The following is a 23294-nucleotide window of genomic DNA, read 5'->3' on the forward strand; positions in this document are numbered from 1 at the left end:
TCTAGTTAACCCCTTGTTGATAACTCTATATCTATACTTGCCCCTCAATAATCGATAAATGTGCTGGAATATATGTAATTTGCTTACACCTCTTGTGGGTATATACTACTTACACCTATTAGTTGGCAAATTACTCACACATTGCCAACACGCTAACTGCTAACTACTAACTCTGGCCAGGTAATCAATTACCTGGTGACCCCTTAGACAGCTCTACCAAATAGATTGAGCTGGAAGTTTACAATGCGGTATGGAGAAAATCAATGAATCAATATAGTTATTGAAAATGATTCATGAGAATTAAGACAAGGCTTAAAGCAGGTGAGAGAGTTTAAGGGTTTAGATAAGTTGGAAACACAAATATATAGAGTTAAGAATTAAGTTAATGAGAAACCCTACTCTTTCCTAATACTTTTTATAAAATGTATAACAATAATAATAATAATAAAGAAGAGATATATATATTTTATATCCCTTATATAATTCTTAAAAATTGAGTACAATTTCCCATGTTATGTTATTAATTAACTTATTTAATTCTCAACAACAAATTGAAATATACATAAGTTTTGGAAATCAATAGCTTTTTGGCATTTTAAATGATTAAAAAGTCAAAAAATCTCCGAGTTTTAGGAACTTTTAAATCATTATTCATATATGATCATTTTGTTGGCCAAATCATAGTTTAAAAACATCATAACTTTGGCAAAAAAGCATTAATTTCAAATCGGAAAGCTTTTCTGTTTTAGTTTTTATTAGGTTTATAAATCTGCATATTCAGTTTACAAATTTTAAAAATTCAAATTTTTACGATTATTTTGCTATCAATTTTGGCACTTAAAAATGTTGAAAAAATTTAGCAAAAATGTTTTTCCTTCAAACATGTCTAGATCGATTCGTTTGTTGATGCTGATCAAGAATATATATGATTTATAGGGTCGGAAATGATTCCTTAACGTCTTTTTAAGCTTTTGACTAAAATTAGAATACCTAAAACTTAATAATTATTTTATTTTATAATTTTTATATATGTAAATATAATACATTATAAAAAATAATTTAATATCATAAAACCAAGACATTTTTATACAGAAAAAGTACTTTAAACATATTTTATCATTTCAAAAACCATTAAAAATAATTATTTAAAATATTTCACTTTTAAATAAACTCATGAAAACACCTTTACAGACATTTCCCGAACTGAATATACCTCTTCGATAAAGAGTATCCCATAAATACTCTACTCATTTAAAAATCCCAGCTCATTTCCCCAGCTTATATACCCTCCTCTTCGTTATAGAGCATCCTTTAAATACTCTCTCATAAAATAGTACTTTTAAAAATATTCCCCTAGTTGATATACCCTCCTCTTCGTTATAGAGTATCCCATAAATACTCTACTCAATAAAAAAAATATTGAAAGATATATTTCCCCAGCTGATATACCCTCTTACTCGTTGTAGAGCATCCTATAAATACTCTTCCCATAATACAGTACGTTTAAAAATACTCCCCTAGCTAATATGCCCTCCTCTTCGTTATAGAGTATCCCATAAATACTCTACTCATTTAAAAATCCCAGCTCATTTCCCCAGCTTATATACCCTCCTATTCGTTATAGAGCATCCTTTAAATACTCTCTAATAAAATAGTACTTTTAAAAATATCCCCCTAGCTGATATACCCTCCTCTTCGTTATAGAGTATCCCATAAATACTCTACTCATTTAAAAATCCCAGCTCATTTCCCCAGCTTATATACCCTCCTATTCGTTATAGAGCATCCTTTAAATACTCTCTAATAAAATAGTACTTTTAAAAATATCCCCCTAGCTGATATACCCTCCTCTTCGTTATAGAGTATCCCATAAATACTCTACTCAATAAAAAAAATATTGAAAGATATATTTCCCCAGCTGATATACCCTCTTATTCGTTGTAGAGCATCCTATAAATACTCTTCTCATAATACAGTACGTTTAAACATATTCCCATAGCTAATATGCCCTCCTCTTCGTTATAGAGTATCCCATAAATACTCTCCCATTTGATTTCCGCTTTCATTTAATTCGATTTACAGACAGACAGACAGAGAGACAGACAAGCCCGATGGCGAGACAGATTGCCGCAAAATGGCTAATGGGCTAAATTGTCTAATTGGTTCATTACGTGCACAAATGGATTTGCGCCTCTATAATACGCTCGATTTGAGTCCAAAACCAAATCCAGACACCCGCTAAAAACTCCGCACGAGGCATGCAAATGCAAAACGGATTTTGTATTTGAATTCGAAGCCATGCAATTAGCATTTGGCATCAAAATCATATTCAGAGACACACACCACACACATCATCACTTGCCAGTTAATGTCAGCTGCCCATCTCATTGCATTTTGTGCATTTTTTGTTGTTGCATTTATTTTCAGCAAATTAACGCCGCTCGGCGAGATCTGTGCCAATAAATCATTCGCCGCGCAGTCACTCAGTCAGTCAGTCAGTCTTTTTGTCTCACAGATTATATTTGTTTATAGTGCCGGGGTGCCTTTAATTAAACGGAATGGAATCGAAGATCCAAGTTGTTGCCGTCACTCAGAATGTACATATTTTTTTTTTATTTTTTGTAAATCACAAGAATGTGTGATTGTGCAATTAGCGGTGGCATCGGCGGCACCCTCGGTGACAAGGCCACATTTACATGATTTAAAGTTCTTTCAAGTCTTTTGATCTTGAGAGAGGTATGACATACCACCACCACCCCTTAAGTTTATACAAATGAAACCACCTTTTCTTGTTTAATTTTCCATTACTGTTTTTATTTCTTCTTCACATTTTTTTTTTAATTCTTTTTCTTTTAATTTCTTTTCTTTTTTTGTTGAACTTTTTGCTTTAGCACATGGAACATCTTTGTTATTAATTCTGTCTTAGGTGCACTTCTCTTCTACAACTCTCGGCTTACAAACTAAAAATACTCTCTTTCATAGCGAATACTTAAAACTAGATTTTAAGCTAGAGGAAACTTTAGTTAAGTTACTTAATTTACAAAGCATAATGTCTATAAGATATATATATATATAGATTTTTATAGTGTAGGAATAATAAATGTGAGAAAGTCGACGAAGCTTTTATGTTTAGAGTGCGGCAATAGCAACAAGCCTAGAAAGTTGGTTATAGCATATAATACTCTCTAAATAAATACGCCAACAACTTGGTACAATTACTTAAAATTAATAATAATTATTATGTTTATTTATGTACAATATGCGCTACAATTATATCACATGAAAAACCATTTTGTACGCCGCCCCCTCGCTTCGATTTATTGCACGCCCCTGGAGATTTCTAGGGAATCCTTGATATCCCTGGAGATTCCTAGAGAATCCTATAGATTCTTGGAGATTTCTAGAGATTCCTAAAGAATCCTAAAGAATCCAAGACAATCCTAGTGATTCCTTGAGAATCCTATAGATTTTTGAAGATTCCTAAAGAATTCAAGAGAATCCTAGAGAATCCTATAGATTCCTAGAGAATCCTATAGATTCCTAGAGATTTCTGAAGATTCTTAGAGATTTCTGAAGATTCCTAGAGACACCTGAAGAATAATAGAGAACCCAAGGGAATCCTACAGAATCCAAGGGAATCCTACAGAATCCAAGGGAATCCTACAGAATCCAAGGGAATCCTACAGAATCCAAGGGAATCCTACAGAATCCAAGGGAATCCTAGAGATTCCTATAATTCCTAGAGATTCCTGAAGAATCCTAGAAAATTCAAGAGAATTCTAGAGATTCTTCAAGATTTCTGAAGAATCCCAAAGAATCCTGTAGATTCCTAGAAATTTCTGAAGATTTCCAGAGACTCCTGAAGAATCCTAGATAATCCAAGAGAATCCTATAGATTCCTAGAGATTTCTGAAGAATTCTAGAGAATCCTAGAGATATTTGAAGATCCCTAGAGATCCCTCTTAGCCTCCCCCCCTTAGCCTCCCTCTGCTTAGGGTATCTGGCCATTCATGCGCATCTCCAGCTCCTCCTCCTCCTTGGTCAGCGGCACGGTGGTATGATTATACAGACCCTGGGCCATAAGCTGCAAGGCCAGGGGATTCTTGGAGCCCGTGGATTTCTTGATCTTGGCCCGCTTGTTCTGGAACCAGATCTTGATCTGTGCCTCATTCAGGCCTAGTTCGGAGCTCAGCTGCTGGCGACGGCGCTCGGTTAGATAGCGATTCTCATTGAACTCCCGCTGTAAATAGAGTAGAGAAGAGTAGACAGTTCCGGATGAGTTTTGGATGGATAGATAGAGATTCAGGTAAGTCAAATCAATTATTTGCGGTTTTTTTTTGTGCAGGGACAAGGCGGACGTGCGTGGCTAATTGGTTAAGTATGGACCAGGACTGGGACTGGGATTGGGACTGGACAGGATGCGGTTGTCAGAGGATGCCTTTAACGGCGGGCGGTCCGTAAATATTTTGGTGTAAATATCTTTTTGTGACACAGAAATATGACACAACAAGGAAGAGGAGGGAATGTATTTAGGGAAATTTAAGGATATTGAAACTAACCTTGAGGCGGGCCAACTGTTCGCTGGAGAAGGCGGTTCTGGGACGCTTCTCATCGTTGGTCTTATCCTTTGGCTGTTTGGGGCGACGATAGCGGGGTCCTGCAAGCAAAGAAATGGGAAAAAATAAAGGTTAGTCTCTGGAACTTAATATTTGCATAAATAAGCCACACACACTACTATTAATAATATTAATGATTTAATTAGCATATATGTCTGGCATGAAATTCCTGAACTGTAGCTCCCTTTTTTCCATATATTCCATATATACTTTGCGTGCTGTCGGGGAAGTGTTCAATTTGTCAGCTGTCAGCAAAGGAGAAGGGTAGAGAAGTCTTCTAACGAACCTAAGGTTGCGGGGCATATTTTAGTCAAATGATTTTCCAGCCCAGCAAGTCTCTAATTAGTGACCAAGTCACAGTCTTAGTCACAGTCCTCTTCTAATTGGCAAAACTCTAGCCGGCTACTTATTAAATGTCCACACATTGTAAATTATAATTTAATTAAAGTGCCAAGTGGCAAAGTGGCAAGATTAATTTCTAGCCTCCGAGTGGATCCCATCAACGCCTCGATTATGGCCTCTGACTATCGATGGCATCGACACCAAATTAAAAAACCATTGAAAGCCATAAAAAAGCACTTAACTCGTCAATTAACACACAGTCTTGTGGAGGAATATCTGAGGGAATGGAAAGAAATCTGGGAATGAAATGAAAGAAGAACTCTTTCTCCTGAGTTTTCCCGGGATTTTCCCCCCTAAGTTCTTCTCTCTCCCCTACCCCATTGCCCTGTCAATCGTCAGCGCATTTTAGGGCTCTCTGCTTCTGCTTCTGATTCTGCTTCTGGCGTGTGTGCGTGACCTGTGACCTTCGGTTGCTGCTACGGATCCTGATCCCTACTCCCACTCCCCTGACCTGGCGGCGATAACCAAACGCTGCCCTAGCGCTACATGTTGTCACATAAAGTGTCGCTCTTCAAAAGGAGCGCTACGCTGCGTGAGGCCCCGAAAGAACTCGAAGACTTTTGGAATCGGAATTGAAATGAAATGTAGACTCATTGCCATTGTGTCCGCGTGTCTCCTAATTGCTTCAATGTCCTTGGGATTTATGACACAAAACAAAACTCGGCTTGAAAGACAAATGCCGCCAACTATTAGGCTTTCCCCCAGGGGTGGTCCCCAGATTTCTTTACATTTTTCTCTACAGAAAAGGGAGTTCCCTCTTTGGTTATTTTTTAAAATATAAAAAGTAAGTACTAACCTGAGCTGGGACGATCGCTGTAGCGGGTGCAGTACACCCAGGCGGGCCACATCTCATTCTTGCCACCCTCCGTGGTGGTGGAGCCCGTCTCCGAGCGTGTGTCATCCGAGGACTCCATGCCGGAATCCCTGCTCACAGCGGATGGCGGAGGAATGGGCTGGGGCTGTGGACTGCTGGCATTGGCCGCTGATCCATTGACACCCAAGCGGCTGCTGGGCGAGGAGTTCAACGAACTGGCCGCCGAGGAGCAGCCCGACGATGAGGATGAGCTCGAACTGGTGGCCGTGGAGGAGGTGCTGCTAATGGTGGAGGCATTCGAGGCGGGCGGTGGACTGGCCAGGCTGCTGGCACTGCTGCTCAGCGGCACCTGTGTCATGGTTGGAGCGGCAGGTTGTCCAATCTGAGAGACGGCCTTGCACAGGGATCCCAGGGCGGATTTCTCTGGATTACTGTCGCTCATCTTGGAGCCCAGCGGAGGTGGAATCACAGAGTTTGCCGCATTCCGGCGCAATCGACTCTGGACAATCTCTTCGTGAATCCGTGGATAGGCGGCGGGATTGAAGCAATTGAGGAAATTGGCTCGCTCTAGCATCATGGCTGCTGTGGCTGCTGCGGCGGCTGCCTGCTGCTGCCGGCTGAATTCCAAGAGATCCACACGGGTGAAGGCAGAGGGCGTGGCTGTCTGGGAGCGACTCGCCGGCTCAAAAGGCCGGAAAATGCCGGCCTGATTCTCCTGCTTGCCCGGTGTGGCCTTCTGGCCATCGCCAAAGCGATCACTGAGGATATTGGAGATGGAAAAGGCCAGCGAAGGCTTGGCCGTCGACTGCTGCTGATGGGCTGGCGGTGGCAGGCGTCCCGCCGCCGTATCATCCACATCCACATCAATGTCATCCTCCTCCTCTGCCTCATCCTCCTCGTTGGTGGTGTGCGTCTGATTGTGGAAACTCAGATCCCCGATGACAGAGTCACTCTCCTCCTCCTTGATGGTCAGCGGTGTGGTGGAGCAGGAGGCTGGCGAACCGCTCCCACTAAGCCTCTGCTGCAGTGCAGCATGGGCATGGGCGGCATGAGCCGCTGCAGCGGCTGCTGCTGCGGCTGCGGCTGCTGCAGCTGCCGCATCAAAAGCCACCGCCGGATGATGGAACACGCCGGCGGCCAGTTGCTGTTGATGCAACTGCTGCAGCTGCTGGAGCTGGTGGAGATGCTGCATTTGTTGCTGCTGCTGCTGGTGCTGCTGATGTTCGGTTTGCTGATGGTGCTGCATTTGCTGCATTTGGTGAGCGGAGATCGTAACGGGACTGGGCGCTGACTGTGGACTGCAGCGATCCTCCAATGCCATCTGTGGGGTCTCTATCTCTGGGCTCGAACTCTAAATCACACACACAAGACACTTGTCACTTGAACACTTTGCTTCAGAGATTCTCTTCTCGTCGTATGTTTGGTTTTGGTTTGGTTTGGTTTCGGATTTGGATTTGGTCTTGCTTTTTCCTGTTCCGACACGCACGTCTGTTCACGTCCAGCGCAACGACTGAATTAGTTGGGAATCCCAGCGCAACGACTTCGTTGAGTCGGGGCGACGACGCGAGAGCCGATTGAACTGTCATGCGGGAAAGAGAGGCCTCTGGCAGGCGAGCGAGAGCGGTGGCTTATGCTGTAGGCTAGAGCGGGAGAGCGATATATGTCGTGCATGTGCATGTGTGTGCGTGTCTGTGTGAGTGACAGACAGGCCGCTGTGACAGTGACGAAGATGAGAGTCGAAGAGTGGAAAGTCTGATTCCACTGATCGATTTTTACTCTCTCACGAGGTTTGTCACCTGCCCCGCTCGAACCGGTTTCGCTCTCGCTCACTCTTTAGCTTCTTGCATGCTCTTACTCGCTCTCTAAGACTCGCTGACTCCCTCTCTCTCTCACTCGCTTTTAGCCAGACTCCCCCATTTTTCGCAAAGGGGGGAGCTTGTTAGGCGGCGATATGACTTTATTATGCGCGCTGAAGCTGTCAGGCGGTTGACAACTGTGTCGCCTGCGCCTGCGCCACTCTCTCACTCACGCTAACACATGCTGGCCCGCTCTGGCGGGGCGTTGCTTAGCTTGGGTGATAATATAGCGACACTGCTCGCTCCCACGGGTGGCAAGCTAGGAAAATGGCTGCCTGGTGGCAGTGGTAAGAGCAGGGCACTCACTCCTCTGTAATACAGCCATCTCTTTCGGCGGACACTCTTCATAAAAGCATTTAGTTTTTGTTGATTTTGTTTTTGGCCGCGACGTTTCAATCGGCGTTTTCAACAGCCTACAACTTTATTGACACCACCTTTTAGCCGAAGCGAGGGAGGAAGAGGAGGTGGAGGTGGAGGTGAGTGGAAACCGCAAGCTGCGGCCACTAATTGTTATAATTTGAATGCGAGTTTCCAATATTCCCAACCTTCCAGCATTCCCATCCTCCACAACCTTCCCATGCCCCCCTAAATAATCATTTGCTTTTGGATTTTGTTTGTTTTTCACAAAAAACACGCGTAATTCAACCAATTAAACGGTTAAATGTGCCGCGAAAAAGCAGCTGACGCAATTGATTGATATTTAATTGATTTTTAATTTATTTATTTGCCTGCCCATCGAATATCAATTTACAGAAAGTCGAATAGAAAAAAAAATGAGCCAACGCTAACTGTCAAAATAAACTTGGTGAGGTGTTAAAAATGAACGCCATTTGGCATTGGGACATTAACAATAGAGCTTATTTTTGAAGGGGGGGCTCTAATCAAATGCCTGAGATCTACAAATGTGAAACATGTGCTGGGGAATCCGACCATATAGCCACTGATATATGGCACATAAATCAGGCAAAGTCCAATAGCCAAAATCGCTAATGAATTGCCTTTTCGACGGTGCTTCAGCCTGGGTATTTGTTGTGTTAATTTCTGCATAATCATAAAAAAGCGATCATGGTGTGGGCTTCTGATTTACGGATCTCTTGGGTTTTATTTTTTTAATTTTATAATTATTAATTAGAGGTAATCTTTCAAGAACCACTCCCACTTATTTCCTGCTGGCCAAAAATCCAACCGAGTGACATAATCTCCCCCCTCGAACCGATATTTTGTCAATAAACTAACGCCCAGACGACAAACACACAATGAGTGCTTATCGATCGTATTTGGAGCACATTTTCGGTGCGAAACCTGTTATAAATCCCAAATTTATATGCCATTTTTATGCGCATTTTTATTAGCAATCGAGTGGAGCTTGAAAATAAATTAATAATTTAATAATGAATTAAATGGAATAACTTAGATGTTTGTTGTGAAGAGAGGCTCTAACCGTTCCCGTTTCGAATTTAACCGGTTCGAAACGCACCCCTTCCAGCTGTGCGGCCATTAAAATTCGAAATTGGAAAAACTGGAAATTGGAAACTGGAAGGCCAGCGCTCTCTCTCTCTCTCATTCTCTCTGGCGGCTGGCTGCCTTTCCCCTCCAAAATTTTCGAACTCGGCCAGTTCTCTATGGCCATCCCTTTCTCTCTGCCTAGGGTGTCTCTCTCTCTCTCTCTCGTGCTGGCCACCCTGCTCTCTCACGCATGACAACAATGGCTGCTGCCATCGCTCCCTCTCTCTCACACTCTCTCTTTCGTTCTGAGCCCGTCGGCAGCTGTTGATTTTTCCGCTCAACTTCCAAGCACCCTTTCCCGTCCCCACCCCCTGCCCTTTCCCATAGCACTTTCCGCTTTGATTGCCATGATTTTCAATTATTACCGTTGTCATGTTTGCTCAGCATTTGGCCACAATGGCAGAAGGGGTTAAACCAAACCAGCCGCCGACAGTTGCGTAAAAATGCGTTAATTAAAGTTTTCAACTTGTTTCTGTTGTTGTGGCTGCTGCTGCTGCTGCTGCTGTTGTTACTTTCCCGTTTGCCCTTAATGATAATGATGCCTCCGTGTCCGTCTGTTTGGATAAAATGGTAACTGCTAATGAGCTTTGCCTTTCCACCACAATTTTTGGCTACTGTTTTCGGTTTCTAGTTTTTTTTTTTTTATTATTATTCATCTTCGTTTTCGGTTACTTTAGATTTGTTGTATTCCCTTTTTTTTCTCGGTCGCTAATGATTCTTGCGCTAAAGGCAAAACAAAAGACTCGAGCAACAAACTTGTCAGAGTGTTAAGAAAAAAAAAAGAAACATGCACAGATCACATGGGAATTGTTCATTTGAAAAATGAATAAGATGAATTTTAGAAATAAATAATTGGGTGAACTTATAGTTAAAAGTATTTTTTGAAATTACTTCTCAACAATAAGAGATAGACAATTTCTAATATGTTTATATTTAAATTAAATGAAACTTAAAAAAAATGAATTTAATGTTCAATACATTAATATTTTGTTAAGAAGTAATAATATAGTTGGTAAATATATTTTAAAAATATAACTATTAGACAGGAATACATTCCAATATGTTGAAATTTACTTTGTTTTAGAAGTCATTTTAATTATATGTCTTTCCCTAATTTAAGACTAAGTAAAATCAATACAAATATTCCCAAAAAATCATATATTATTATCAGGTCCAAAAAAACAGCATTAATATGACTTTCTCCCAAATACAGTTCAATAAAATCTCAATTGCATAAGGGTCTTGATCACTGTCTGTCTACAACTCAATTGTCAAAACTGGAAATGAAATTAAAACTGGTGTTGAGGAAAAACTGGTCGCCTTGTAGGGCTGCTGCATTACCTCTTCTACCTCCTCAACTCCCTGATAATTTCTCAGGTGAAACTGGAAACCCAAAACCGAGGCTGGTTAATTTAAAATTCATATTTTACGCAGCCAAATGCGTAAATCCGTGTGCTTGGTGCTGTGCTGAGTGCCGGCAAGCGGCGATTCCCGATAATTAATGGCCGCACATGGGAGTCCGTCCATAATATACTCGTACTCGCAGTTCACTCTTCAGAGATTTTCACTCTGTCTCACTCATTTGCATACCCTGCAATACCCGAGAGCTATGTGCTCCTTCTGGGAACTATTTGGATATAGAGTTACCACACGTAATTGGAGCCAGCGATGGGATGAAGCGATATGGCGGAGGTTAACACAGGAATTAATGGGGAAAGTGCGCCACTTAGGAGGATAAAAGGTTTCCGTCGAGGGACACTTGATATGGTCAAGAGATGATTTATTTTTATGAAAGTACTAAGGGATCTACTAATCTAAATGAAGATTTGAATTATTGTTTCTATATATTCTACAAGTGATATATTAGGAAATATTTTGATATATTTTAAACGGAAGTTGTATCTTATAAAAGATGGGATTTGATTTAGAAGAGCTTAAGAATTTCGTATAAAAACTAGTATATTAATTTACTAAATAAAATATTAAGAAAAAGCTATAAGAACTCTCTTTAGTCTTTGAATATTAATACTTTCTTTGCAAGTATAAAGAATTTTTTATAGAAGCCCTCATAAATTGTATTTTGTATTTGTATTTGAAATTCTGTAATTTCTTAGCTACTTTATATATTTTTAAAATCGTATTTCTAAATAGAATTCTTGTATATATATATTCTTCTATAAGTATAGTTTCATTTTAAAGAAATAACAAAATAAAATCCTTAAAATTATTAAACTCCAAAACTAAGGCACTTATAATAAATATCTTCCTCATGATAGCTCATTTTTTTAATATTTTCTCAACCTTTAATGCTCAAAATTAGAGTATTTCCAAGCTGACTTCTTTGTTCGTTTCCCTTCAAGCTTTCCACTTGGATCTTTAATTAAAATTTAACTCTACCATCTGGGCTCTACCTTCACTTTACTCGTCTTGTGACTGGCATCACTTCCACCTCCTGTGCTGACCCAGCTTCTCCAGCTTTCAGCTCCAAAACTGAGCTTCCTCCCCACCGTCCGGCCCCGGGAATACGCACAATGCCTCAGGGCTTAAAACAATTTTTAATTTGTTAAAAATACATTTTTTTGTTGTATTTTTTTGTAAGCTGCTCATTCGTTGAGTTGTCGCCTTTGGTTGTTTTTTTATCAAGACTGTTGTTGCGTTTGCTTCACGTCGTACGTTTAGGGTTAAATGTTAATGAACTTGTTGATTATAAATTTGACTACTTTATTTGAGCAGAGAAAATAGCCAGGCCCAGACACAGTCCAGGGCTAATAGATTGGCCAAACGAGTTTCATATTTATTATTGCCGAATTTATATAGTTTTTGTTTATTAATTTCTATATATACAAGCTAAGAGAGAGAGAGAAGCTCCAACTCGAGTCGTAAGAATTTTATGACTTCATCTGGCCAGATTTGCATGAGTCTCTCTCTGACTTGTTTTTCGATCAATTAGCCAAGTCAGAGTTTTTGGCCGGTTAATTTCCGCTGCACGTTGCCACCACACAAAGGCTGTAATTTGTTTAATTTGTTTGCCACTCGCCGCAAATGGTTTTTCTCAGCTAATTTGTCAATTTTAGCGAAGCTTGTTAGCTTGTCCAGCTATTGATTGGTCTTAACTCTTTTGGCCAACTAATGGGTGTTAAGTAGTTAATATCTTATTTTGCTGTTTAAATACCAATTAATTTTTTAGCAAGTTTCACTCGAGGGAAAGTTACTGCTTTAATTTCTCTTACAAGATCAGCCTTTTGTTGGTGTCCTAAGACTCTTGTTTTACGCCCATTTAATTGCCAAGATTTTCCCGGAAATCTTACATAAGCCTTAGGGTTACTCTGGTTATCCTTTTGAGGCGACTTAAGACACTTTTGTGTGGGTTTTGTCTAAGGTTAATCCAATAAAAACCTAAGCGGCTCGGGTGTTTGTAAACACAACTCCGGGTTAAGTCTGTGTAAAATCTGTAAATTCGATTAAACCGCAGAGCATGGAAAAAGGCTCTGTCTGATCTAAGGATATTCGACATAGGATCTCAAAAAAGGCCTCACACACAGATGTTTGATGTTAGATGTTGAAGGAAGGATGTTTTTGCTGACCAAGGACAAGTGCCGGCAAGCAATTCGAGACGCAGCCAGCAGGCGGTCCTTTTCTTCAGGCTGCAAATAATTGTGCGGTTTTCAAAAAGGAAAATGTAAGGACTGAGTAGAAGGTCTCAGGATGCAGGACCCTCTCTCACTGCCTCACGGAAGCTGCAAACGGCAGCAACTGCAAATGAGCAGTTACCTTGACTTGTCCTTGCCGTTTGCAGCTAATTAAGGTGCGCTTTCATTTTGCCTTTTAATGATGTTTGTCCCTAGTTTTAATCAAGGTCAAAGGAGTCACACGACCAGCAGCAGCAACAGCAGCACCTTGGGTGTCCTGTCCTTGACTGGGGAAAATCACCTTGAATTGGATGATTTTCCCTCAAAAACTGACTTCAAAAGGAGCCTCCTCCAAGGCGGCCATTTTATTCCCGACTGACACCTGAAAAATAAAGCCAATTTATGGTCCCAAAAAAAAAAGAACATGAAACATAGAACATAAAACCGGGAATAGCCACGAATGGCAGGGCAGGGAAACTGTCTGTTGGCCAGAATGAAAATCATTTATCACCAGGTGGAGTTAGCCTAATGATCTTGGGCCCTCAGACCCAGCTGGAAAGCGAGAGAAATCCAATAACATTTTAATAACAAAAGCCACCAACGGCCATAAATAAACAAATTTCCAGGGAATGGAGATGGAGATGGAGCCCCCCAAACGAAAATGTATCTATATCTTTTTGGGATACGCTAAAGCGTAATAAATAATTAGTGGCCCGAAAACAACGGCGGCCCAACACGCCCTCTAAAAAATGCCGAAGTCCCGAAAATATCTACAAGAAACCTACCTAAGAGATGCCTTAGATATACGAAGCCATCAACGGGCCAGATACAGATACGCATTGGCTGTGGGGTGTATGTATCTACAAGGTTTCTCACTCAGAGAACTCGACGAGAACAGAGAGATTGTGCGGTCAGATTGGGGCAATCAATTTTGGTTTTCCTACCAATGACCTGAAACTCACATAAAATTAATGCGTCTCTCCCATTGGACAATCTCGGGGATTGGATTTTTGGGATTGGGGTTTGGATTGGGAACTGCAGGAGTAGAGTTCACCTCTCCTCTGTCACGTAGCCATAATTAGCGGGGTGTGAGACCCTTGGAAATGGATATTTACCCATCATTATGAAATGGGTTTCGAGTATCGAATTAAATCTAGGATTATCTAAGACTGAAAGCGATTTAGTTACGTAAATTATACGTAGGAAAAGTGTGATTTATATAGGAAAATCCACAAAGGTGTGATTTATTTCGTAGATTTTAAATAGAGTCTATTCAGAAGGTTTTTGGATATGTTAATTGAATATATTTATTTAATATATTATATTTGGTATATTTTTCAATCAGTTTTGATTAATATCTTTAAAAATATTTTTATATTCAAACCTTGAAGGATCATATTGTTAGTATTATTAAAAATATGATTCATTAAGTGTTTAGAAACCCATTTCTATATCAAAATTCTTGACTTTTTACTTACTCAGTTTTCCCATTAAACATTCCATTTAATCATCTTATTATTTACGTTTTCCCTATAAAATATTTCAGCATTTCCCAATAAATTATTGCTCATTATTATTCCTTTGATTTTTCGCATTAACAACAGCACAATTATGCAAATATTCTTTAATTGTTCTTCATATAACACCTCAAGTATTTGGAAGATTAATACCAAAAGGAATTTCAAATATTTTAAGGCTAGAAACATCAACTAAAACCTTGACTCATCTTCCTAAAACCAGTCATGATATCATCATAATTTTACCTTTGATTTTTGCCATTTCCCCCAGCTTTTACCACTCCCACAGTTTGCAGTTTGCATTGAATTTTCCGCATTTCCCCCGCTGCAGGCATTGCATTTAGTTCCACTTAAATGCATAATGCAGACGAAAACCGTTAGCTAACTGAGCAATCAGAGGAATAGTGTAAATTATGGCAGCGAAAATTGCCCGGCTGTGGGGAAAGAGCGATTTTTTTTCTTTCTTTTTTTCTCAAATCCATAAATTAGCACCTCATTCCACATAATTGCCGCCACTGAGGCGGCCCGAGAGCTACCTCGCTTTTGCCTGATTGAAGCTTTCAAAATGCCGTCTAAACGGAAACATGGCAACAGGGGGAGGAGGGGTTAGCCAGGGGGGCCAGAGGTGGGTTAAGTGCTAAGTGCAGTGCAAATATTTGCAGGCAGCCAGCTGAGCTGAACGCGTACCTCCACTATTCATTTATCAAATCAAGCGTAAAGTGAGCAGGTTGGGGGCCACATGGGAGCTGTGTGGATAAACTCCCTCCTCCTTGGACTCTCCCCTTCCCCCCATCTCCCTGACCAAGTCAATTGAATCAGTCAAGCAGCAAACGCTGATTAGCAGCTAAAAACCAACAACCACAGCAGCAGCCGCGCCAGAAACAACAGCAACTGCGAGACTTGGGACAAGCTGGACAAGCTCCCTGGCACGTCCATGCGGCGCACTTTGCTCAATCAGCGGACAGATAAACGGACAGAGACGGACGGACAGATATCAGATACAGGTGGAAAAATATTATAGATCTGATTGATATATACATAAACATATAGTAGAGATCAGGATGATCTTTAGTCAAGGATTGTATTAGTAACTTTACAGACTATTCAACTTTTAAGTGTTCAAGAAGGCATTTCTGACCTTAAAAGTAATTAGATTCTTGATCAACATCAACAGCCGAGTTGATCTAGCATATCGTCATATTGAAAAACTATACAATTCATAAGAAATTAATAAATATTTATGTTTTTTAACCAATCATTTGCTATTTAGCCATTAATATACCTTATAAAATTGTTTTTAAGGACTTTAAATCGATGTCTATACATTTAGTAATATGTTTTTATGATAATTGTTATATATATAATTTTTGCGTAAAAATCAAAGTTTAAAAATGTCATAACTAGGACAAAAAAGCTTTAAATTCAATTCGAAAAACTTTCCTGTGTTAGTTTTTAGAAAGCTAATAAAACTGTTTAATTAGTTTTAAAAATTAAAGTATTCAAATTTTTTCCGAATTTTCGAATCTATTAACGATGTAATTAACCACTTTTAAAATTTAAAAAAATTAAAAAAAAAAAAACTTTTTTCTAGTTATATTTAATATTTTATAATTATATAATTAAGAATTTACTGACAAATTGTAATATATATGACTTTTGTTAATAATTTGCGTTTTGGCTAAGATATGACCCTCTAGAAAATCTAAAATTTGTCTATATACCATAATTTGGTTTAATATCTTCAACTAAATTTAATTTAATTTTAATTAATAGCATTCAATTCTATATTTTTAGTTGCTAAGAACCATTTTTTCTTCCAGTGCTTATCGCCGGAAGGCCTTTTGCCACCGCGCCTCAAACACGTCAATTGGCTGCAAAATTAACGCATTTCGCGCTTTCGTTTCTAAGCCAATCTGCGGATCCATTTGGACTTAACAAGCTGACAAGCCGCCGATCGAGTTTTCATGGCCTTTCAGTTAATCATGCGGCGAAAGCCGAAAGCAAAATATTGTTATTACAATCAGAGGAAAGCACTCACCGAACGACATTGGCTTTTCCGCCGTCGATCGTAAATTATGAGTGTATTGGGAAGGGGTTTTGGTTCAAGAAAAAAAAAATGGGTTTGGGTTTTGAGTTTGGGTTTTCCTTTTTGGGTTTTCTTCTTCTTCGTTTTCCATTTGTCTCGGGGAATCCGATAAGCGGCAATGGACAAACGAGATGCCGACACCGACAAATGCCCATACAGGACATTAGTGTCACAGGGAACAAGGGAAATGGAAATCGGGAGCGGGAGCGGGAGTAGGGATCTTGGAATGCCTAGGCTGCTGCGGTTGCATTTTGGGGGCACTTTGCGGTCAGGTCATCTTATCACCTCTCTCTCCCTACCTCCCTCCCTCCCTCCACGCAACAGGTTGCCTCATTTTTCATAGCCCCTTTTGTTGGCGTTGTGTTGTGTTGTGACAACAAATGGTCGCCGGTGAGTCGTTCCTGCGGCTGTCGATTTACATTTAAATGCCCCCTAATCGCCTCTCCAGCAGCCACCGCTGCCTGATGCACTGCATCCATATACACACTCACTGTGTGTGGTCCTTGTACTTGGCAATTAAAAGGGAGAGTCGTTGGACCAAAAGCCGCTTACTGTGAGGGATACTCAGGGTTCTCAGATCTTGGCTCCCAACTCCAGGGACTATACAGAGAGAATATTTTCTATCAATTTTTTATTTTGGGTCATAAAAATCACCATGGAAACTATGGTTTTCTGAAGAGAGAGATTTAATTTAGGTTTTCTACCTATTTATATATTTTTAGATGTACAATTATTGTATTATATAAAGAAATTTTTTAATAACAACAACCTAATCCTAACCCTTTGCCTTTAGAGTTATATTTCTTTGAGGAAAATAATAATTTAGACATCCGATAAGTATTTAGAGCTTGCTTAAATGTATTATAAAGCTCAAATTATACATTTTTCATTGTATCTCTTATCTTTTGATAACCCCACCATCTTCTTCCCAGAACTATATATATTTATTCCCAATGTATCTCTTAGTTCGTGCGTGTGCATTTAATCGCCGCTGAGGTGCCAAAAGTATCTCTGAAATGCGTGGCATTCCGTGGCACCCAAAACAGGAGGCCCCCAGAAGGGAGACCCCAAGAGAGAGAGAGAGAGAGAGAGAGAGAGAGAGAGGAGGAACCACTGCAGATTTCGCTGAAATTCAGAATCGTGAGAGAGTTGCGACTCATTTAAATCTCGTTTGCGCATGCGTCGTGTGTGGTCCCCAGTACCAGTTTCTCTCCCTCCCCCGACAGCACTCCCTCCTTCCTGCCAATCCCCCGAAAGCCCCATTGTTTTCAGCCAGGTTATCGCAATGCCCGTTGATAAGTTCTCCCCAAAAAAATACTCAACGCCTGCCAATTAGGCCCAGATAGAGAGAGGGAGACAGGGAGGGGAGTTAGCTCCATGTATCGGTATCTAATGCCAAGTGCCAAGAACCCGCTAATTGGCTGGAAAAACTATTTCACTATCCAAGCCGCCTGACAGACAGACCGACAGACAGGCCAGGGGAGGAGGGTAAAACCAGTAACCATTTCAAACGTCAACACACTCGGGCGATAAGCAACTAAATTATTAACACGAACAGGAGTTCCTTTTGGCCAACTTCAGCCCGGACCCAAGGCTCCATCGATTGCCAGCGTCATAAAGTATATCGCCGGCAACGATACCACACTTTTGCAGCCTTTTGCTGGAAAAATGCAATTGGGGAAAAGTTTCAGCGGCTTGAAAACTTAATTTTCTCAAATGGGGAGTGTGTGAGTTGAAGCTCCACTGTACCACCTCCTCCTCCTCCGCAGCAGCAGCCAATTAAACGATCATGCATCATGGGCTTGGGACACTAAGCCGCCGAGACTTGGGAGTCAGTCCCTTCTCAAGCACTTTGGCGGCGTTGATGAATTGGGTTTTGTCAAAAGCCTCGTGTCAGAAATATTTCGCTACCGTCAGAGGAGCTCCGAGAAGGGGGGATTGAAGGGGGTTTGAGGGGAGATATGTATGTATCCCCCTACCTTGGTTTATGGACACCCACACCAAGTGGCCAATAAAATTATAAGCTGGATTAGTGTCATCCTGGACAAACAATGACAGCAAGGCCAGGCCAGATGAGTAGAAGGCACAGAAAGAAATATTTATATAAAGCTTATAGAGCTTTAAATATAATTTAAGAATTATAATAATTAAGTAAGTAATGTGAGAAATATTTGTAAATAAATTGTAAAGTTTTTAGAGCAAGAAAGATGTTTAAAAAAATATATAAGGACAATTTTTCTGAAAATAATATATATATAATATAGTTACATATGATATAATATGGAATTATGTAATATAAATAAAATATTAAGTATATAATAATATGAAATTAGTTTTTCTGTAAAAAACATACATAAAAACATATTTTTTCTCCCGTAAAAATGATTTTTAAAGTATTATTCCCTACCAAAAAAGGCTACAGTAATAATTAACTGTCTTCTATAAGGAGATATTTATAGTTCTAATTATTTGTAATATAATAATTATAATTCTATAAATTCGGAACCTATTTTTCCTCGTGTTTAGTACCATATTTTTTTAAGTATTCCCTGAAAAACAAACCTTTGGCTACTGTGACTGATTGATTTGTCTGTCTTCCCTCAAGGTTAATGCCAGAAGCACGTTGCTCCGATTGACTCTCTGAAAGACTCTAAAGACTCCCCCATCGACGAAAGGCAAGGTCGCAGGATGTCATCATCGTTTAGCAGCCAAGGACTTTGAGCGCACTCAAGGATATGGCCTACTGTTAGTCCTTGAGGCAAAGCAGAGACGCGTGGCGAACAGCAGCAGGTCCTTGGCAAGGTCACCACAGGTCGTGTGTCGCTACGCGTGGCGGCTTCTTACTATGGTAATATAATATAATAACCCAATGTATCTGCTGCTAATTGCCAATAACTTGGCTTAATTGCGCTGACAGCCTTCGGAGCAGCAGCCTTGGACTCTTGCACTTTCTTTTGGCCAATCAACGAGACTTCGCCAGGCTGGAGTCTGCAGCAGTCTGCAATCTCTGTAGATTCTTCTTGAGACTCCAGCAGCGCTTCCATGTTTCGCCAGATTAAATCGAGCTCGGACTTCATTAACGGTGATTTGTAATGGGTGTTCCCAGAGAAAGAGAGAGAAAGAGCCCCCGATAAAAATCGCATTAAGCGAAATAAATGGGAATACTATATGAACCTGCATCAGTCATCCTTGGCCGTTGCGGTATGGGCCATAGATCTTGCTTTATATTGCCGAGTCTACCGTATCTGTATCTGTCATAAGAGTATCTTACAAATTGGTTGGCGCAATTATCGCCAAGGCACCCCGATAACGGAGCCGGATCGATGGACGCCAGTTGAGCTTGCTCCACTGGTTAATTGCTTCTTGGATCTCTGGCAAGCAATCCCAATCCCAATCCCAATCCCAGAGCAGAGCTTGCATCTAGGTGAGATGGTGAGAGAACATCGCTGCAATTATCCAGATACATTTGGCTTAATTGCAGCAACAACCAAGGAGCGTGTGAAGCATTGGCATTGGAGATAGGTATTGCCTTGGATTGGATTTTGGTTGGAGAGCTCTAAGAGTGGTCAGTATATGGAGGAGACTTCCCAAGGTCCCCAAGAGCACCCTTATATCAATTTAGCAAAGAAAATCTTACCTTTGAATTCTTTCATAATAATAAATACTAATAATAATAATAATAAATAATAATTTTGCACACCTTTATACAATAATTTCTTTTTAGTTATTAAAATATTAAGGTAAATCGGAAAATGTATTTAAAAATATATGAAATAAAAATCAATAAATGTCGTAGGTATTTTAAATAACAAGGAATCGATATGCAATCAATATAAAAAAATAATTCAGTCGTTCACTCACCGATTTTCTCATTTTCTTTTCTTCCTTCTTCTTTGTCTTCTCATTTTTGACTTGGCAATGAAAATTCACCATAACAAATGTTCGATTTTCACCACTCGCGATATTCCGTCTCTTTCCTTCCTTTCCATTCTTTTTCTCTAACACAATTAAAAACATTTGATGTTAAACACTTTAAAAAAATCTTGCGAGATATTTATTACTTGGCGCGAACACTTAAAAAACAAAAAAAAAATTATATATTTATTCACTTCCCTCATTGAGGTATTTTCTCATCCCCATTTGGGGGTATTTATTAATTAAACACTTAAAAAATATATATATAAAAATATATTTGATTCACTTTTTTGTACACTTAAAAAAAAGAACAAAAAAAAATATATTCACCTCTGCGTTAACACTAAGAAATGGAAAGGAATGGAAAGGATTGTAATTACGAAAACGAACACACACTAACTGTCTCTGCCATATTTAATCAGCATTTTCATAATTGTCTGGTTTATACTCTTACTTCATTTTCCTTGTTTTTACATGCAGCGAGTCACCATTTACCGTTCATCAAATCAGTTCAAGCGCAAGAAAAAAAGTAATTTTTCCTTTTCTTTTTGCAGCGGCTTCTCTTGCCATGCACACAACAACAACTATGCATAGACGATGCCACATACACACATACACAGGTCCAAATTGGCGGGTGCTCCTCATTGTCCACGGGTGTCTAAAATTAAACTTTTTTATTGCAAATCACTTGCACATGCATTGTTTATATCACTTTTATTGTTATTTGTTAAGTTAACTTCGGCAGTTGCACAATTTAAGGCTTTTTCACATTCCGTTATCTGGTCGGACCAATGCGAGGGGAGGGGGAACCAGCGCTGGCATCAATTTGCATAAAATCATTATTAATTCACTTGTTCAATGGTTAATTTCAATGTCCTCGTTTGTAATGCACTTAGTTAAACTGATAAAATCGTTTGGTTGATATTATTAAACGTTAATTTGAACTTAAAATGTTTTTTTTTAGCAGCAGCCGCGCAATTTAACACTTTTGGCGGCTTTTATTTTCTTTCTATTCCCCTTCTCTTTAACGCTCACACTCTAGCGCTCTGACGCCACTGCACTTGAGATGGCAACTCCCATGAGAGGGGGTGGGAGGGGGAACCAGCGCTAACTTCACGTTTATATAAAATCTTTATTAATTCACTTGTTGAATGGTTAATTTCAATGTCCCCGCATATATTGCACTTAGTTGAACTGATTAAATCGTTTGGTTTGTATTATTAAACATTTTAACCAACTTAAAACGTTTTTTAGCAGCATCCGCGCAATTTAACACTTTTGGCGGCTTTTATTTTCTTTTCTTTCCCCTTCTCAACGTTCTCACTCTCGCGCTCTGTCGCCCCTGCACTTGAGGTGGCAACTCGCTTGGGAGGGGGTGGGAGGGGGAACCAGCGCTAACTTCACGTTTGTATAAAATCTTTATTAATTCACTTGTTGAATGGTTAATTTCAATGTCCCCGCATATATTGCACTTAGTTGAACTGATTAAATCGTTTGGTTTGTATTATTAAACATTTTAACCAACTTAAAACGTTTTTTAGCAGCATCCGCGCAATTTAACACTTTTGGCGGCTTTTATTTTCTTTTCTTTCCCCTTCTCAACGTTCTCACTCTCGCGCTCTGTCGCCCCTGCACTTGAGGTGGCAACTCGCTTGGGAGGGGGTGGGAGGGGGAACCAGCGCTAACTTCACGTTTGTATAAAATCTTTATTAATTCACTTGTTGAATGGTTAATTTCAATGTCCCCGCATATATTGCACTTAGTTAGACTGATTAAATCGTTTGGTTTCTATTATTAAACATTTTAACCAACTTAAAACGTTTTTTAGCAGCATCCGCGCAATTTAACACTTTTGGCGGCTTTTATTTTCTTTTCTTTCCCCTTCTCAACGTTCTCACTCTCGCGCTCTGTCGCCCCTGCACTTGAGGTGGCAACTCGCTTGGGAGGGGGTGGGAGGGGGAACCAGCGCTAACTTCACGTTTATATAAAATCTTTATTAATTCACTTGTTGAATGGTTAATTTCAATGTCCCCGCATATATTGCACTTAGTTGAACTGATTAAATCGTTTGGTTTGTATTATTAAACATTTTAACCAACTTAAAACGTTTTTTAGCAGCATCCGCGCAATTTAACACTTTTGGCGGCTTTTATTTTCTTTTCTTTCCCCTTCTCAACGTTCTCACTCTCGCGCTCTGTCGCCCCTGCACTTGAGGTGGCAACTCGCTTGGGAGGGGGTGGGAGGGGGAACCAGCGCTAACTTCACGTTTGTATAAAATCTTATTAATTCACTTGTTCAATAGCTAATTTCATTGTCCCCGCATATAGTGCACTTGGTTGAACTTATTAAACCGTTTGGTTTGAATTATTAAACAATTTAACCAACTTAAAACGTTTTTTTAACAGCAGCCGCGCAATTTAACACTTTTGGCGGCTTTTATTTTCTTTCTATTCCCCTTCTCTTCAACGCTCTCACTCTAGCGATCTGGCGCCGTGTACTTGAGATGGCAACTCCCATGGGAGGGGTTGGGAGGGGGAACCAGCGCTAACTTCACGTTTGTATAAAATCTTTATTAATTCACTTGTTGAATGGTTAATTTCAATGTCCCCGCATATATTGCACTTAGTTGAACTGATTAAATCGTTTGGTTTGTATTATTAAACATTTTAACCAACTTAAAACGTTTTTTAGCAGCATCCGCGCAATTTAACACTTTTGGCGGCTTTTATTTTCTTTTCTTTCCCCTTCTCAACGTTCTCACTCTCGCGCTCTGTCGCCCCTGCACTTGAGGTGGCAACTCGCTTGGGAGGGGGTGGGAGGGGGAACCAGCGCTAACTTTACGTTTATATAAAATCTTTATTAATTCACTTGTTGAATGGTTAATTTCAATGTCCCCGCATATATTGCACTTAGTTGAACTGATTAAATCGTTTGGTTTGTATTATTAAACATT

The 23294-nt window shown here is 39.9% G+C and overlaps 1 protein-coding gene across 1 annotated transcript; it reads right to left on the reverse strand.

Moving 5' to 3' along the window:
- Positions 1-2784: 2784 nt before the first annotated feature.
- On the reverse strand, positions 2785-7375 carry en (engrailed). The gene is made up of 3 exons (XM_020946805.2): positions 5815-7375; positions 4560-4657; positions 2785-4240 (listed from the first exon to the last, which is right to left on the reverse strand). Exons 1-3 carry the CDS (start codon positions 7151-7153, stop codon positions 3992-3994), a joined length of 1686 nt encoding a protein of 561 aa, XP_020802464.2. The 5' UTR covers positions 7154-7375; the 3' UTR covers positions 2785-3991.
- Positions 7376-23294: the final 15919 nt, after the last annotated feature.

This window comes from Drosophila serrata, unplaced genomic scaffold (genome assembly GCF_035046125.1).
Source record: "Drosophila serrata isolate PLE 108 unplaced genomic scaffold, ASM3504612v1 contig_165, whole genome shotgun sequence".
Taxonomy (NCBI): Eukaryota; Metazoa; Arthropoda; class Insecta; order Diptera; family Drosophilidae; genus Drosophila; species Drosophila serrata.

Coding starts and splice junctions, on each gene's coding strand:
- en (XM_020946805.2), bottom strand. CDS start 7,153: ATGGCATTGGAGGATCGCTGCAGTCCACAGTCAGCGCCCAGTCCCGTT. Junction 4,658..5,814: donor CAGCGATCGTCCCAGCTCAG/GTTAGTACTTAC, acceptor CTTTGCTTGCAG/GACCCCGCTATCGTCGCCCC. Junction 4,241..4,559: donor AACAGTTGGCCCGCCTCAAG/GTTAGTTTCAAT, acceptor CTCTATTTACAG/CGGGAGTTCAATGAGAATCG.